The sequence below is a fragment of the Solanum lycopersicum genome, chromosome 7, assembly GCF_036512215.1.
Source record: "Solanum lycopersicum chromosome 7, SLM_r2.1".
In the NCBI taxonomy this organism is placed as follows: domain Eukaryota; kingdom Viridiplantae; phylum Streptophyta; class Magnoliopsida; order Solanales; family Solanaceae; genus Solanum; species Solanum lycopersicum.
Window position 1 is genome coordinate 70336134 of NC_090806.1, and position 15650 is coordinate 70351783.

Consider the following 15650-nt stretch of genomic DNA (forward strand, 5'->3'; position numbering starts at 1 on the left):
GAAATGAGCCTTTTGCCGTGAGAATTCAAATCACTTCCCCTTATTAGAGAGCTTTTACGGTGAGAATCCAAATTATGAAATGTGGTATATATCGAATTAAGGAAAAGACTTACACCACTAAGAATTGTGGTTGAATTGACGGGATTCCTCTACTCCTAATTAAAAGTCTTAATTCGAGCGAATCAATGAATGTTATGCCATGCTAATATGTAATCTAAAGGGAAGGATTTACCAAAACCAAAGTCTATTTTAATGCACCAAACTCCAAAGCAATAGTTAAACGTTTGTAAAGATTTCTTAAATAGGGAAACTTATATTATGGTCTTAAACATCTATAACATTCTTATACGAGCGTGTGTTAAAAATAAATTAATTCTTTTACTAATTATATAAATGAGTTCGATTTTTACTTTGAAATTAAACAAAAATAAAAGTGAGAAAAATGTTCTTATGAGACCTGAGATTTAAATTGAGCCCATAAAAGGATTATAAGGTGACCCGTCCAATTATTCAGTGGCCCGCATATGATGCACCCCCCGCGCCATTTCTCCAAAGTTGCCGATGGACAACATAGTATTTGTCACACTCTCCAATACCTGCAGTGAAGAGAAAAATATAATACTCTTAACACTGGGGCCTCTCATGGCGTAGCGTGGGTTTGACTATGTTTGCAGCCTTTTGTTTTCCTTTCCCAATTTCATATCGAGTTTAGGCTGCTTGTGTGAGGTAAAAAAACTCATCTTTTTTTTCCTCTCGAAGAATCCATCACTATTGCGATTGATCTTCCTTTTTTCACTTTCTCTTCTTCATGCAGAGATATCTTCACACGCCCATGTTTTTTTTTTGAATTTTCCAGGACCCCATTAATTTTGTTCCCTCAATTTGTACTGTGCACAATCGTTATCAAAATAAGTGCTTTTTCAATATTACTGTATTTATTATCCGTTTTTCCTCTCAAGTGTTTCTTTTCACTTTTCCTGTTCCTGGTTTTGTTGCTTTTCCTTGGTTATATATGTTTGGCTGAGAACTTTTTGTTTTTATTTCCGTTGTTGGAGAAATAGGATATATTGGACCTCACCTAGTTTGGGATTGAAGCATAGTTATTGACATATTGTTGATTGATTATGGTTGTTGTTGAACTTATTATCTATTTCTGTTGAGAAAGATACCTGTTTTCTTAGGGCCATGTTGATTGTTGAGGCAGTTTTATCATCTTATGAAGTTCATTCTTTCAGATTTTAAAGTAGCTGAGAGAAATGATGTGATGGATAATATTGTTGTAAGCTGTGGCTAACTAAAGGAAAAAAAAATCTTGCCATGTTTATCTGGTGCTATAACACATTTGATGGATCTAAATAGCTTTCAAATTGCTTACCATTCACTTTATACAGTCTATATTGTCATGACTTGTATTGGACTGGAACAATAAAGTTACTCAAGGCCAGCAGTGCTACAGTTTCTTTTTATCATTTGGATCTTTTCTACAGTCTTCCCTTTGGTGATGTTAACAATATTATATTCAGTGGATATGTGCGTTTTGGCTGTATGGATTTCCATTTTCATTTTTGAGACTGAGTTTACTGGATATTGTTAAATCTTTTAAATAACGTTGCAGCTTTAATTAAAGAAACATGTGAAACAAATTGGAATTTATGCTAAATTATTGCATTGGCCGTTCTCTGTGGTTCGAACACTGTTCTTCCTTTATCAGTTTTGACATAGATTACTAGAGCATACCTCTATGATAGCAAAGATCTTGTCCTTGAAAGTCAGACTTTAGGGTAAATTTTTGGTTTTCTTCCTGTTGGACTTTGAATAACAAGTTTGTCAACTATGAGCAGAAATATGGATCGAGCAAGGTTAAATAAAAGAACCCATTGCTCAGGTTCAACACCGTCAGAGGAGTCAGCCTTAGATCTTGAAAAATACTGTTGCAGTTATTCTAATCTTCCTTCACTTAGTCCACCAACACTTCAACCTTATGCATCGGCTGGACAACACTCTGAGAGTAATGCTGCATACTTCTCCTGGCCTAGTCGGCTAAATGATGCTGCTGAAGAGAGAGCAAACTATTTCGGAAATCTTCAGAAAGGGGTTTTGCCAGAAACTCTTGGCCGATTGCCCGAGGGGCAGCGAGCAACAACCTTACTTGACCTCATGACTATAAGGGCATCTCATAGCAAACTCTTGCGTTGCTACAGTCTCGGTACAGCAATTGGTTTTCGTATTCGACGTGGTGTTTTGACTGATATACCAGCAATACTAGTGTTTGTATCCCGGAAAGTTCACAAACAATGGCTTAGTCCAATCCAGTGTCTACCTACTGCTTTAGAGGTGATCAAAAAGATGCCTAATTATCTCTTATCCTATTTCTGTCACCCTCTCGTGAAAGATTTTCCTGAATTAGGACAAAAAAAGATGACGAGACTTTACTTCCTTATAAAAACAAAAGAGGATGAAATTTACTTCATTGATTTTCTTTTATCTTCTCTTGCTGTATTCCTCCCCGTCACTTTTCCTGATAGGGATTGTTCAATTGTGTGAGTTTAACTATTATTAGAGCCCAAAGAATCAACACTTGCTAACAAATGTTATTCTTGCATCATTTATTCCTTAGTTTTCTCTATGCTTAAATATGTTACTTATCATCAGGGCCCTGGAGGTGTGTGGTGTGAAGTGGATGTGGTCGAGTTCTCCTATTTTGGTGCACCAGAGCCAACACCCAAGGAGCAGTTGTACACAGAGATAGTCGATGACCTGCGGGGTAGTGACCCATATATTGGTTCAGGATCTCAGGTAGTTTGATGTTTATCACAACTTTTCACTCTAAAGATGCTTTGATTGAGTTTTGATGAGTTCATAAGAGAGTTGAAGTCTAAGTCGAGTCCTAGAAAATGTATCAATCAATTTTCAAATCACGTAGGTTGGGCAAATTTATGGCAAGTATTGCTATTTTCATGAGTCTTGTTAGTAGATCGACTCTAAGCATCTTGCATAAAAGTTAAAACAACTATTTGGGTGTGGCAGATCCTTGGAGCCATCTGCTTCTTTGCTTCTGAGCACATTTTGTATTTTTCTGAAGTGCTTATCATTCAGTATCGGAACTGGATTTATGCTTACCATATTTTTCTGAAACTATGCAGCAAGGACAACTTATGTTAGTCTTATGTACTAAAAGGCATCTACTAATTTTGAAAAGGTTGGAAGAAATGGATGATGATTTCCTGTAATGTGTCTAAGAGCCCATAAACTTTATATGTGCACAAAGACACTTTTTAACACCTTTCTCCATTGTTTGGTTAGACTCACATCCTTTCTGAGTGAATTGGTTAGTCATCAAATCAGTTGAGTTCCTTTGAAATCTCCAGCAAAGGTTAAATACATTATAAGGGACTCGGGGAAAGGTTTTGTTTGTCAACAAGTTAGTTGAGCTTCTTTGTTGAGATCTCCAGTCGTTTTTAATTGCATCTTAGGAAGATAAACAATTAAAGAGTCTGCAGAAGAAATCAGATGTAAACTACTTGTTTGGCTTGTCATTTCTTTCTTCCCTAAGGTTATCACTCTGATCGTACATGTTAATTCACCACATTTTATTGGAAACATCTAGGTAGCAAGCCAGGAGACATATGGAACCTTGGGCGCTATTGTGAGGAGTCTGTCAGGCAATCGACAAGTTGGTTTCCTAACAAACCGGCATGTTGCTGTTGACTTAGATTACCCAAATCAAAAAATGTTTCATCCTTTACCTCCAACATTAGGACCTGGAGTATATCTGGGTTCAGTGGAGAGAGCTACATCTTTTATCAGAGACGACCTTTGGTATGGCATATTTGCTGGCATAAATCCAGGTTAAGTGTTTCTTCTTACCTTCTTTACTGATTTATGTTGGAAGGAAGAATGTTCTGATGCTACAAATCATTATTGAAATTCGCTAAATGAATAGTGGATTATGATGTCTCGCCTTGTGCTTTAGTAAATATGTCTTGTGATACTAATCCTTTCTCCATCATCAATTCATATCTATCATTTCTTGGATGGAAGAAGGTTATGTAAAAACTTTGAGATCTCACTAATCAGATTCCATTGTATTGATCCATAAGGTGTTGTATGAAATGAAATATAATCAAATGATAAAAATGAGGTTGTCTTGCTAATGGGGGACAAAGTTAACTGATACCTGTGCTGATGGGAGGTAGCAGGTATCCTGTGGGATTAGTCGAGGTGTGTGCAAGCTGGCCCGCACACCACCTGTTATAAAAGAATATGTTAGACAATGTCTCTTTTGTCCCGTGTGATTATATTTTCATCCTGCCACCACAACATATCATGGATTAAATCAATGTTATCAAAGGCGAAAAGCGCAAAAAAGCTCCAAGGTCCGTGGGGACTTTAAGCTCAAAGCACAAATAAAGCTTGGGCTTTAATTAAAAAAGGCGCAAAAGGAGAAAAAAAACAAATATATATGTTTAGTCCAAAACTAATAATTATAAACATTATGACAAATATATGACCAATGAATTGAAATTTTTTTAGTTATGAAGTGAATTATCAATTGTTTCGTGTCAATTCTTCATAAGAGGTTCATTGTCAAGAAAGTTTGTCTTAGAACCTTGACGACGATACTGAAGCGCATATAAAGCGAGGCGAAGCGCTCAACACATTTTGAGCCTCGCTTTGGGGCTTAAGCGCGCCTTTGATCTGCAAGTGCAACCCATGCTAGAAATCTTCATTTTTGTTTCTTTCTATGTTTTTAGATAGATGAAAAGTTATTCTTTGCGCACTTGCATGTTACCTGCTCTGCTCCTGAAGGTTCTTAATTTGTTAGAGTTATTATTTTTCTTATAGCATTGGTAAGATTTCTAAATGTGGAATTGATTACTCGTGCAGAGACATTTGTCAGGGCAGATGGTGCATTCATTCCTTTCACAGATGATTTTGATATGACCTCTGTTACTACTTCTGTTAAGGGCATAGGGGAAATTGGAGATGTCAAAATTATAGATTTGCAATCTCCTATTAGTAGTCTCATCGGAAAGCAAGTGACGAAGGTCGGAAGAAGCTCTGGATTGACTACAGGCACTGTCTTGGCATATGCCCTTGAATATAATGATGAGAAAGGGATTTGCTTCTTGACTGATTTTCTTGTCAATGGAGAAAACCAGCAGACTTTTGACCTTGAAGGAGACAGTGGAAGTTTAATCGTTTTGAAGGGTGAGAATGGGGAAAAACCCCGACCAATTGGTATTATTTGGGGTGGAACTGCAAATAGGGGACGGCTTAAACTAAAGGTGGGACAATCTCCAGAAAATTGGACTAGTGGAGTTGACCTTGGGCGTCTGCTCAATTTCCTTGAACTTGATATCATTACCAAAGATGAAGCTCTAAAAGGTTTGTGGTCCTCAGCACTTGATTTCTGCCGATAAAGCTAGCTGTTTTTTTCTTTTTTGGTTACATGCACAAAAAATAAATCTCCAATGTGTCCCCCCCTAAATTTATCTTTTACCACTGTGCTTCCTAATTTGTTTATCGGGCATAGGGCTTACAGTTAGTTAGTGATGTTGAGACTTGAGAGTGATACATCCCAAGTTTTTTCAGAGGGGTGGTTGTAGAAGGAAAAACATGTGTGATTTAGAGTGGACGAGAAGCTAAGAAGCTCAATGGATGTCAAGATCTTTAGAATCGTACAGTGAGTTGTTAGATCTAGCTATACTAAATTGGCCTATTAGAAGCCACTTGACAATTGGCTGATTATCTTTCTCTAAGTGAGCAAGTTTCATTGGTTGATATTTTTATCAAAACCATCTCTTCTAGATTTAGTAGTATGTAGTTTGACATTTGTTGAAAAATTTGTGAATGCAAGGAGTTCCAAGAAGGCATGATAAATTGCTTTGTAGAATTAGTTTATTATTATCCCACTGTTTGCACATTAGTTCTCAGGCATCCAGTTGGTCTGTTTAGCTTCATAGTTCAGAAGCACGACTTGTCCTCCTTGAAATGACATGCTCAATTTCCTCTACTGACGTTATTTGGGTAGACGGTATTCCTTTCTTCATTTGTATAATGTTTGTAGGATAGATAAAGCAAGTGAATTCCATCCCTTCTGCTAGCCGTTAGTATTAGCACCACAAGATGGAATAGAACTAAGCTGACTCCCGTTCTTAATCCCAATCCATGGAGACAAAATAATGTCTATTCAAAGTGATGTAGGTTCTGTTGCTTTAAATCCTGTCACATCTGTATGACTTACTCCGACAAATTTACCATTTCATCAAAGTCTCCTCTTTTTCCCGATAAAAAGATCTTCAATTCTTTGAGGGTATGTAATAACCTTGTCTGTGTCTATCACTGGTGTAGTTGCAGTGCAAGAACAGAGAGCTGCCTCTGCCACAATGGTGGGCTCTACGGCTGGGGATTCTTCACCTCCTGATATAATGCTTCCAAAGGACAAAATAGAGCCTCTTGGGCTTCACATTCAACAAATTCCCTTGGAAGATGGCATTGGTGGCCCTGATATAAACTCTTCACCTGTGGAAGCTACATTTAACTTGGAAGAAAGTGGGATCAACTTTGATGCAAGTGTTGAACATCAATTCATTCCAAGCTTCAATGGGCAACCTCCGGCTAATCAAGACGACCATCGTGATAAGTCAGCATACGAGAATCTCTCAGCTCTTAGGAAAGGCTCTGATGAAGACATCAGCTTTTCCTTGCAGTTGGGTGGTCATGAATCCAAGAGAAGACGTTCAGAGCCTCCACCAAGCGCAGATGAACCAGAATGATTTTCTCCTTTTATCTGCTGGTACATTTAACTTTGAGGTCTTCCATGGAAAGGAAATGCATTTTGTGTTTGGTTCTAAAACAAGAAAGAGGTCCAATTTGGTTTTTGAGGTGCTAAATTTTCATCATATGGCCATTGATGGCAACCTGTGTATGAAGAGTTCTGTATTTGAACATCTCAGTAGTGCAAAATCCAATTGTAAAATACATGCAAGCTAAAAATGAGGCTGCTTTCTTGAGCTATTTTGATTCATGGCTCCATGCAGTAGACATAAAAATTTGCCTTTGATGTATATTTATGCTGGATATGTTAAGAAACCAAGTGTTTATATATATATATATATGTATTGCAAGTGGATGCGTTCTTTTAGTAAGTATTATTTATGTAATTCTCAAATCAGTTATTAAAAACCTTTACTTGTACTTATCATCACTATATAAAAAAATCAAACTTTTTTTGGGAATGAATCAATAAGAAATAGTATTTGTAATACAAAGATTGACAAGATACCTTATTCGATTTGTGTTAGTTTTTAAGATATTAATATAATAACAAATTAAAAGAAATAAATTGTAATTTTATATTAAACTTATGAGATTCTTAAAATTTAAAGCGTACATGTTCAATTTGTCTGGGTCCAACATTGTCCATCTATAGGGCCGTATCTTAAAATCCCACAAGAATGGGCCTGCAAATATGGCCCCAATAATTTCTGTCTCCGGCGATCAGCTGAACGACGGTACTGGTCCTCCCTTTTCGACTTGTGCCTTTTTTTCGCTCTATTCCTCTCGCATTTGGATTCCTCCTCTCTCGAGATTGAGACCTACATGCTTGGTGAAACCGGTTGCAGTGCAACGTCTGCCTATGGTGCGTTAAAAAGCCTCAAATTTTTCATCTTCAACCTCAACATTTTTCCTTATTATGCTCCTAAACTTGTCACATATTTATAGCTAAGTTTTTTTTTTTTTTTAATAGGCGATGCCTAGTAGTTGGGTTTAAGGTTTAGTGATGTTAGTATATTGATTGCTAATAGTGTTATTTGTCTGTTTAATATACAGAAATTAAACTCAAATTATTGAGTATAGAATGAAAAAGTTGGTCCAGTAGGGATATTGATACTGAGGGTTCATATAGTCGACCTCAATTGTGAAAGTTGGTTTTTTTATTTCATTTTAATTTCTGAATTGACTGGTTTTCTATTTGTCATTCAGTGGGTATGGTCTCGAGTTAATATATTTCAGCACAAGCAGTGCAAAATCTAGAGGATTTCATGGCAGGCAATGGCCTGCCAGCTCTGGGTCGTGTGAAGCTCAGTGATTTGGTACCATTGGAAGGTCTTCCTTCTGATTCGTATAAATTATCTGTCTCAACTTTGTCACAGTCATTGGCTCAGTATTCAGCTGCCATTATACAGCTATCCACAAGTGATGGAGCTCTTTTAAGGTCTAGTCTAGAGTCTGCCCGACTTTACTTTCAACACAAACCCTCTTATCCTGCAGCGGATGTTATTCATTCTGATGATTCTCAGGAGTGGTGTAAGACCTCTGGTTACCATGCAGATCCTCAACAATGGCAAGAAACATATGATTTCAGGCCAGGGCTCACTCCTTCGGAACCCACCACTGAAATTGAATTCCCTCCTGCTGGTTTGGCTGACATATTCTCTTTGCTTGGTAGAGCAGCAAGGGATATATTGGACGCCATCAGCTTCTATTTAAATCTGCGTAGCTCTCCATTTACTGAAATACTTGATAATGTTCCACTCAGAAATCGAGAAACATCATCCTCTGTATTATCCGTCTGTTGTCATTCCAGGCCATCTTTTCAGGGTGCTCAGCACCATGGCCTGACAACTCAAGAGGATGGTCATTTGGGGATGTTCTCGGATCATGAGCATCAGGTTGACAGAAGCCTTGTTACAATTGTTAAGTCGGATAGGCCTGGTCTACATGTAAGAGATTTTCATGGTCACTGGGTTCTTGTGGATGGTGATCTTGGCCCCCAAGAAGCAATTGTTTATCCTGGCCTTGCATTATATCAGGCAACTGCGGGCTATATCAGCCCTGCACTTCATCGGACAGACATTGGTAATCAGCAGGGTAGCATATATGGACGCTGTTCTCTCTCTTTTAAACTTATGCCCAAGTCCATGACCAACCTCAATTGTTCAGAAATGCGGGCTGCTGGTCATGGGGTTGAAGCTCAATTCCAGCTTCCCGTACCAGTTGATGACTTCATGCAGAGATCAACTGATCAGTTGCTTAACAGGAGCAATTTCCCTACATTCAACTTTCCAACAGTCCAAGATGGTATGACATCCTTTTTTTCTTTTTTCCTATTTGCATTATCAGTATGGAAATGAAAATCTAGAATTATTACGTTTTTGTTTCTATTCTCTTTTTTATATTTAAATGAATTAGTAGACACAATAAGGATAAGGTGACTTAGAATTGGCTTTCATGGATGGTGCTCCCTAATGTTTTCAGTTGGAGGGCCAGTTGACAACTTGATTAGGAAAGTAGGTTGTTCATAATCTTGAAACTTTTGTGGTTTTTTGAAAAATGTGAGTCTAAAGTAGCATCTAGTTAGAGTTATCATGATTATGAGTCCACACAACTAATACCTCCGAACAGATTTTATTTTTTTAGGATGGCAATGTATACATACATATTAAGCACAAAGATTGTGCTGGAAACCAAAACACGGGTGTTACTTCAGAGAAAAGAACCTCAACACAGCATTCCTTCTTCTTCTTCTTACGAGGAATCTAAGACATCTTGACTTGTATTAGGATCATCTATGCACTAAAAACTCAAAAGAAGGATTCAATTCATCTTAAGTTTCTGTAAGGAGCTGTTTGTAGCTTCAAAATATCTTTAATTTCTTTCCTTCCAATCCGAAAAAAGTACTTGGTGTTAATTTTGAAGATTTATTTAGAACAAAAACAAAATGCTGACTGAAGCTGGTGTCTCACGTATGATTGGTCAGAAATATGAAAAGTTTTGTGACAAGCTTAGCCGTTTTTCATAATTAAAAGTGAAAGGTCTTAGTTTTGCTTGTTGAGGACCTGAAGGACTGTTATTATCTCGAATATCTGGAAATGACTTTCAAACATGGTCAAAGTAGATAAAGCAGCCTCTATTGGTTTAATCATGAGTTCAAAAGGTTTCAGATTCTGTAAGTTTCTTTCTGTATCAATGTGAAGGAGGTATCTAGAAGCCGAATTACTTGCAGTTTCAAGTAATGGAACTAAAGAAGGATGCCTTTTTATTTTTACATTTTCTTGTGTTAAATGCTCTCCCATGTTTTTTCGTAATATTGATAGTTTGGTGTTTTTTACTTTTCCTTAAGCAATATATTACTGGCTGGATTTTTTTAACATTGAATTGAGCTCTTTTCTGCTAGTATTCCTTAGTAAGAAGCTTTTAACAACAGGTCCTTGGATCGATGAAATGCTGGTACAGGATCTATGAAGCCCATGATGAGGAGAAGGAAGAGTAACTCAAGATCTAAACCTCTTCCACCTTCAAAGAGGTTGAGATTGGAGGCACAAAGAGTTCTCAAAGAGAGAGTTCAAGACATAGCTGATAAAAAGGGCATTAAGCTGAGGTTCTGCACCTTAAAGGATTGTGAAAGTCACATCCAGTCACTTGATAGCCCATGTACGAACATAAGAATGGAAATTGGATGGCCACCGGGAGTTCCATTTGTTCACCCACATGATCTCCCAAATAAGGCTAAGATTGGATTTCTTGAAACATATGAACCTGGTTGGTCTGCAACTCATGATATGGAGTTGAGCCTAATCGATCCCGGACAGCCAAGTCAACACACTTCTAACTGTAACTATCATTCCCCTAATTATCCTTGTTTTTCTGCATCCGTATCTTTATTTAAGCAGTAGATGTTTCTGGTTTCTTTAGTTGCATATGCATGAGAGATGGCGTATAAGTTCACATCTTTCCTATCTTCTGCATTGGCCATGTTGCTAGTAACAACATTAATCCATTTGAAGAAGCATTTCTGTTCATCTACTCATGCATTCTAGAAGTTTACACCCTCCCTCCCTGTTCTTTTACTTTTACTTTTGGCTCTTGTATATACTGAAAGCAAAAATGTGTTCTGCAGGAATCTATGTTGCTATCAGAATGCTGCCTGATGAGTGCTTGGATTCATTATACCAATATTTGTCTGCTTAGTTATGCTCGTCTCATGCAGATCTTGCTAATTTGTATATGAACTTCAATTAAGATATGAATGCACAATGAACTGTTCCTTTGTTTATCGTAATCGTTGTCCCTGTACATATTAGTTTGTAAAATTTGATGGAATATTAGTTGTAAATTCCGAATGTACTCCTAGTTTTCTCGGCTCTCATATCTTAGCTCTTGTGGAGCATTTTATGTTGGCCAAAGAGTTTGAATTTATATAGTGGTTGGATCTTAGAAGCTAACTTAACTTCCCGTTTTCATTTTTCAACCTCTATTTGCTATTTTATTCAACCAATTGGAACGTTATGTTGTTGGATTAGCATTGCCTTTTCTTTAATTCCATATATGATGGTGTTTGTAAACTTTTGTTAATTGACATGTTTCTTCTACTGAAGAGAATTGTAAGAGGATATAAAACCAACAATTGCAATTACGCCTCAGTCCCAAAAATATTTAAATCCTCATTCTTCATTTAAACTCAACTCACATCAAGGGAAAAAGAAGCAGGATGTTAGGTTCTTTCATCAAACGTGACAATGAGCCCTTATTAGTTCAGAATGCTTGTAAACTATTTCTTAACCAATACTTCTACAGAGACAACTTAGTAGAGAGCTTTATCTTACTACTAATTTAAGAAAAATAACGCAACCAGTGGATCAACAGAGTTTGCCCAGATATGTTAATCGTTCCTTGTCAGCAATCGGGGGAACACTGTGATTGCCTCATAATTTGCTACACTTTCTGTTAATCACCACGAGGCCATAACTGTTGGGACTTCAATAACCAGTAGGTCCTCGCAATTGTTGTTGGTTCTCAAATGGTAGTTCGATGGATGCTGCATTGCCATAGAATTCTTCCAGGTTGTAGTACTCACGCTGCGGAGGAAGAAATAGATGAACAACGACATCACCTGTAATTAAGAGAGGCATGGAGCGACATATCAGCAAGAAGAACAACATTTCATGGCATAGTACATGGTTGCTGCAAGGGTCAAATAGTAGCACATAATATAGCATCGCCTTATCAAAACAAACCACTCATGTTTAGTCCTTATAGCTTTGGAGGTAACATTTCTTCTGACCCTGGCCATAACATGTTTGGCCACCCTGGGATAGCTAGTCCATGTTGAAACCAGATGTTAACCTTATGCATGGGATGATTTTTGAAAAGCACTACCCATATGAAGCAGGGCACGATATAAACTAATGCTTCTCTGGCTGGGTCAGAGATCTCTGTGCTTTGAACCTTTAAACCTCCTTTTCTTGCTCAACTGAATAATAACGGATTTTTGCAAGTTGCTTGATGGTTTGATAACTTGTAACAGTTAAGCACTATGTTTGGGTAAGTTATGTTGGACAATGTGAAGCAACACAGTTACAGTAAGTAGTCGTTAGTCAACAACAAAGTTACTCCCTTCTAATCCTAATGTGCAGAAGGATATTGCCCCTTAACAGCACTTGTCCACATATGAAATTAAAAAATAGGGGTGAATCAAGAACAAGGGCAATAATAAATTCATATCCAGTGAAATTCTTCAGCCATGACACAAGTAATAGCAGGACTATTAAAGTACCATGAATTACTTACCAAAGTCCAGTAGTGTCCACGAGTTGGGTTTTGAATCTCCAGAAGCAACTCTTCCATATTGTTCCTCAGCCATATCTCTTACTCTGGTCCTTTATGAGAAATTTAGAGAAAATTCAGAATTACAAAAAATAATCGTCAATCCTCTTCGTCTATTTATTCATTTGCGATTATTTATACTGCTGCTGGTTAATATTCAATAGAAAACCTCAGAATATGATATCATACCCAATGGCATCAATCTGTGGGCGAGAGAATGCAGTAGCAATAATGAAAAACCGAGTCCAATATACTAGAGGCTTGACAAAGAGGACCTTTATATCTCCAGCCTTGACATCACTTGCAACTTTAGCCACAGCCATTGCAACTGCATAGAGGGAACAGCACTGTCAACGACTTCTGCCTAAAGTCAATCATCATATTCATATTCTCAGATTCTAAAGTGCTTTTTTGGGTTTCATCTTGTATAATTTTCTATAGTTTGTTTATGATGCTTCAGTAGTTTAGGTAAAAATATTTCACCACTAATATACATTAAAAGTAAGCAACATTATCAGTAAATGTCACCTAAACAACTCAAAAGTATATTAAGCAAAATGATGCGAATCAAATTACGATTACATTTGGGCTATACTACCTTAAATTCTATAATATAACTAACAACTATATCAATGTAAAAAAACTTGAAATTATGTTAGAGAGTTCTGATACAAATAATATTATCTCAAAAACCTTCTGGTAGAACTACTACTAGATTGAAGGGCAATGAAAGAACATGAACATTTTAATGCAAAGAGTTCCTACACATAAGAATGGAGGATATTCATGACATTTTCAATGAGATTTTTGAAGGAACAACAAAATGAGACATGTATGGAATTGATTAAGAGAGTAAAATGGATGGTTTTTAAGCTAAAAGGGTTCTCAGCTTATTTTTTCACTACATAGAGGTATAATGTAAGTACATCAATCATAGGGGAAAATACTCTTTTTTCCCCAAAGGAAAATAACAAAAACAAGAACATAGATGCTCATGAGTTATGAAATTAAAGTTGGTCAACACGTTCTTGGATATCATAAAACTAACCGATGTTCCTAAGATAAAACTATGAGCTAAGAGGTACAGGCCAACATGAAAAGTAAAACTATAAGCTACGAGGCTCAAAGCTTCGGCAACTGAGAAGTAGTCAATCCAACTAACAATTTAGAACAACTTACACGATAGGCTTTCAGCATCATCATCAATCTCCTCACTTGCAGGTTTTTGGTCATTTCTTTTGTATACCACTTTGCCATGCGTTCTTAGGAGATCATCAAACATGTCATCTGTATCTTCACTTACATTCTGTACCAAAGGTATTCATGTTAAGTGCAGCATCAAGCAGAAAGATTATCATTCATTCATAATGAATCACAGACTAACCAGAAGAAATCACACGTAACGAGCCTCAAGAATAGACTTTGAACTAAGACTACTAAAGACTATATTCAGTGTTTAGGTAGTTGTTCAAACAGACAACTATATCTCAATCCAAACAACTTGAGGTCGGCTAGTTTATGGTAGTTGTTCACCTTGAAAAAAAACTCTTTTCTGGGAAGTACATAGTACTACTGCCGGTTCATATTTGCCATTTTTGGCAAAGGATTTGTTCTAAAATATTGGATGTTCTAGAAAAACAATAAGCATTTATTGCTTTTTCTCCCAAAAATTCACCCTTGTTTCTCCAATTAGTGGAGTGTTCATTAAGTGAGACATTTTAGAGAGAGATAGATAGTTTGGACATATACAAAAACCTTAAGATGTCACAATTCACTTTCTTGAGCATAAACTATCTCTTTTTCCAAGTTCACTCACTTTTACAGAGACCTTATCATATCTAATACAACTAATCCAACAGCCAAACATAAAGGCAAAGACTACAGATTTTCTTAATCAATGTCTTCAGAAGGAGCAGTAAAGTTGTATTAAGAGTGAAATGCAGTTAACTCTTCCTCTTTCTATTAGCAAAGACAAGATTATAATTTGAGTTAGCTGGAAAATCCAACAAAACATACTTTGCAACTAGAAAAATAAAATTTGAGACGGCTAGTTAACAGGTTCTTGTGTAGAATTCAAATAAGAAATTGGCGTTCAATTCACAAGAATGCCCTTCTGAACCACAAAAGGGATAATTTTTCAACAAAATACAACAGCAAAATGCAAAACAATTTGCAAATAGTGCTGTAGCTTCACAAAGAAAAAAAAAGGGGGGGGGGGGGGGCGGAAGCTTGAAGTTTTAGGGAATACCGAACCGATAGCCGTTCTAGAAAAATCCGTAGAGCTGCTTCTGGAAAATTTCTGATCTTTATAAGGAAATGGGACATAATTAGAGGAATTCAAAGTTAAAGAATAAAGCTTTCTGGTGTTAGCAGCAAGCTTAGCTTCCGCAGGACCGGCAGAGACCAAAATTCCGGTGGAGGGAGTAGAGGGAAGAGGATGAATGCAGGAGTGTACTTTCATTTTTCTATACGAGATTTCAACTTTAGAAGATACTGCACAAGAGAGGATTGTATGGGGAAACTCAGTTGCTTGAACCAAATAAATTTTCTATCTTCTCACCCTTCCTATACAAGTATCTCGTTTTAATATTTTCGTCCTATTTTGGATAAGATGGATACTTTCATGTCATTAGGTGTATCAAAGTGTCAACTCCAATAAATATTGAACTAAAATATTGCATCCACAAACTTCATTTTTATGGTATAATTTTTTCTTAACCATGTTGTAATGGTTAATATGATGAATAAAAAAGAAACCTCAATTTAAAACATAGTTAAGAATATGACTACTATTTGGCTTACAGGTATTAGTTCGGTCCTTATCGTGATTGTCCAACATGAAAGTAAAACAACTAATATGTTTCTGAACAAAGGTTCTATGATTGGTCTGAATGCTGAAGCATCCTTAGGAGGTGGAAATGGGGTTGGTTAATTCATGAATTTTTCTTTTACCGAATTTCACTCCAAGAGTTGAAGGGAGAGTTAGTTCATCAAGGGTCAACTTGATACTCTTTCTCAAAGATCTAATAGGAGGGAAC

At 36.8% G+C, this 15650-nt stretch overlaps 3 protein-coding genes across 3 annotated transcripts; 2 read left to right on the plus strand and 1 right to left on the minus strand.

Annotated features, from left to right (window-relative positions):
• Positions 1 to 419: 419 nt before the first annotated feature.
• On the plus strand, positions 420 to 7133 carry LOC101257191 (protein NARROW LEAF 1). Its single transcript, XM_004243932.5, has 6 exons — positions 420 to 726; positions 1842 to 2334; positions 2653 to 2796; positions 3608 to 3848; positions 4888 to 5388; positions 6355 to 7133. The coding sequence occupies exons 2-6, from the start codon at positions 1846 to 1848 to the stop codon at positions 6777 to 6779; spliced, it is 1800 nt and encodes a 599-aa protein (XP_004243980.1). The 5' UTR covers positions 420 to 726; positions 1842 to 1845; the 3' UTR covers positions 6780 to 7133.
• A 236-nt stretch (positions 7134 to 7369) lies between these two features.
• LOC101257983 (uncharacterized) lies at positions 7370 to 11231 on the plus strand. The gene is made up of 4 exons (XM_004243934.5): positions 7370 to 7645; positions 7990 to 9087; positions 10243 to 10620; positions 10907 to 11231. Coding segments are annotated over exons 2-4 (1419 nt in total). The 5' UTR covers positions 7370 to 7645; positions 7990 to 8048; the 3' UTR covers positions 10909 to 11231.
• A 208-nt stretch (positions 11232 to 11439) lies between these two features.
• Positions 11440 to 15252, minus strand: LOC101258281 (protein Iojap, chloroplastic). Its single transcript, XM_004243935.4, has 5 exons — positions 14861 to 15252; positions 13792 to 13918; positions 12802 to 12940; positions 12577 to 12665; positions 11440 to 11899 (listed from the first exon to the last, which is right to left on the minus strand). The coding sequence occupies exons 1-5, from the start codon at positions 15071 to 15073 to the stop codon at positions 11766 to 11768; spliced, it is 702 nt and encodes a 233-aa protein (XP_004243983.1). The 5' UTR covers positions 15074 to 15252; the 3' UTR covers positions 11440 to 11765.
• Positions 15253 to 15650: the final 398 nt, after the last annotated feature.

Excerpts from the sequence above, each read along its gene's own strand:
- LOC101257191 (XM_004243932.5), top strand. The coding sequence starts at position 1,846 with ATGGATCGAGCAAGGTTAAATAAAAGAACCCATTGCTCAGGTTCAACA. Across the intron at positions 2,335-2,652 it reads GTCTACCTACTGCTTTAGAG|GGCCCTGGAGGTGTGTGGTG; the intron begins GTGATCAAAAAG and ends ACTTATCATCAG. Across the intron at positions 2,797-3,607 it reads ATATTGGTTCAGGATCTCAG|GTAGCAAGCCAGGAGACATA; the intron begins GTAGTTTGATGT and ends GGAAACATCTAG.
- LOC101257983 (XM_004243934.5), top strand. The coding sequence starts at position 8,049 with ATGGCAGGCAATGGCCTGCCAGCTCTGGGTCGTGTGAAGCTCAGTGAT. Across the intron at positions 9,088-10,242 it reads CTTTCCAACAGTCCAAGATG|GATCTATGAAGCCCATGATG; the intron begins GTATGACATCCT and ends ATGCTGGTACAG.
- LOC101258281 (XM_004243935.4), bottom strand. The coding sequence starts at position 15,073 with ATGAAAGTACACTCCTGCATTCATCCTCTTCCCTCTACTCCCTCCACC. Across the intron at positions 13,919-14,860 it reads CTAGAACGGCTATCGGTTCG|AATGTAAGTGAAGATACAGA; the intron begins GTATTCCCTAAA and ends CCTTTGGTACAG. Across the intron at positions 11,900-12,576 it reads GTGGACACTACTGGACTTTG|GTGATGTCGTTGTTCATCTA; the intron begins GTAAGTAATTCA and ends TCTTAATTACAG.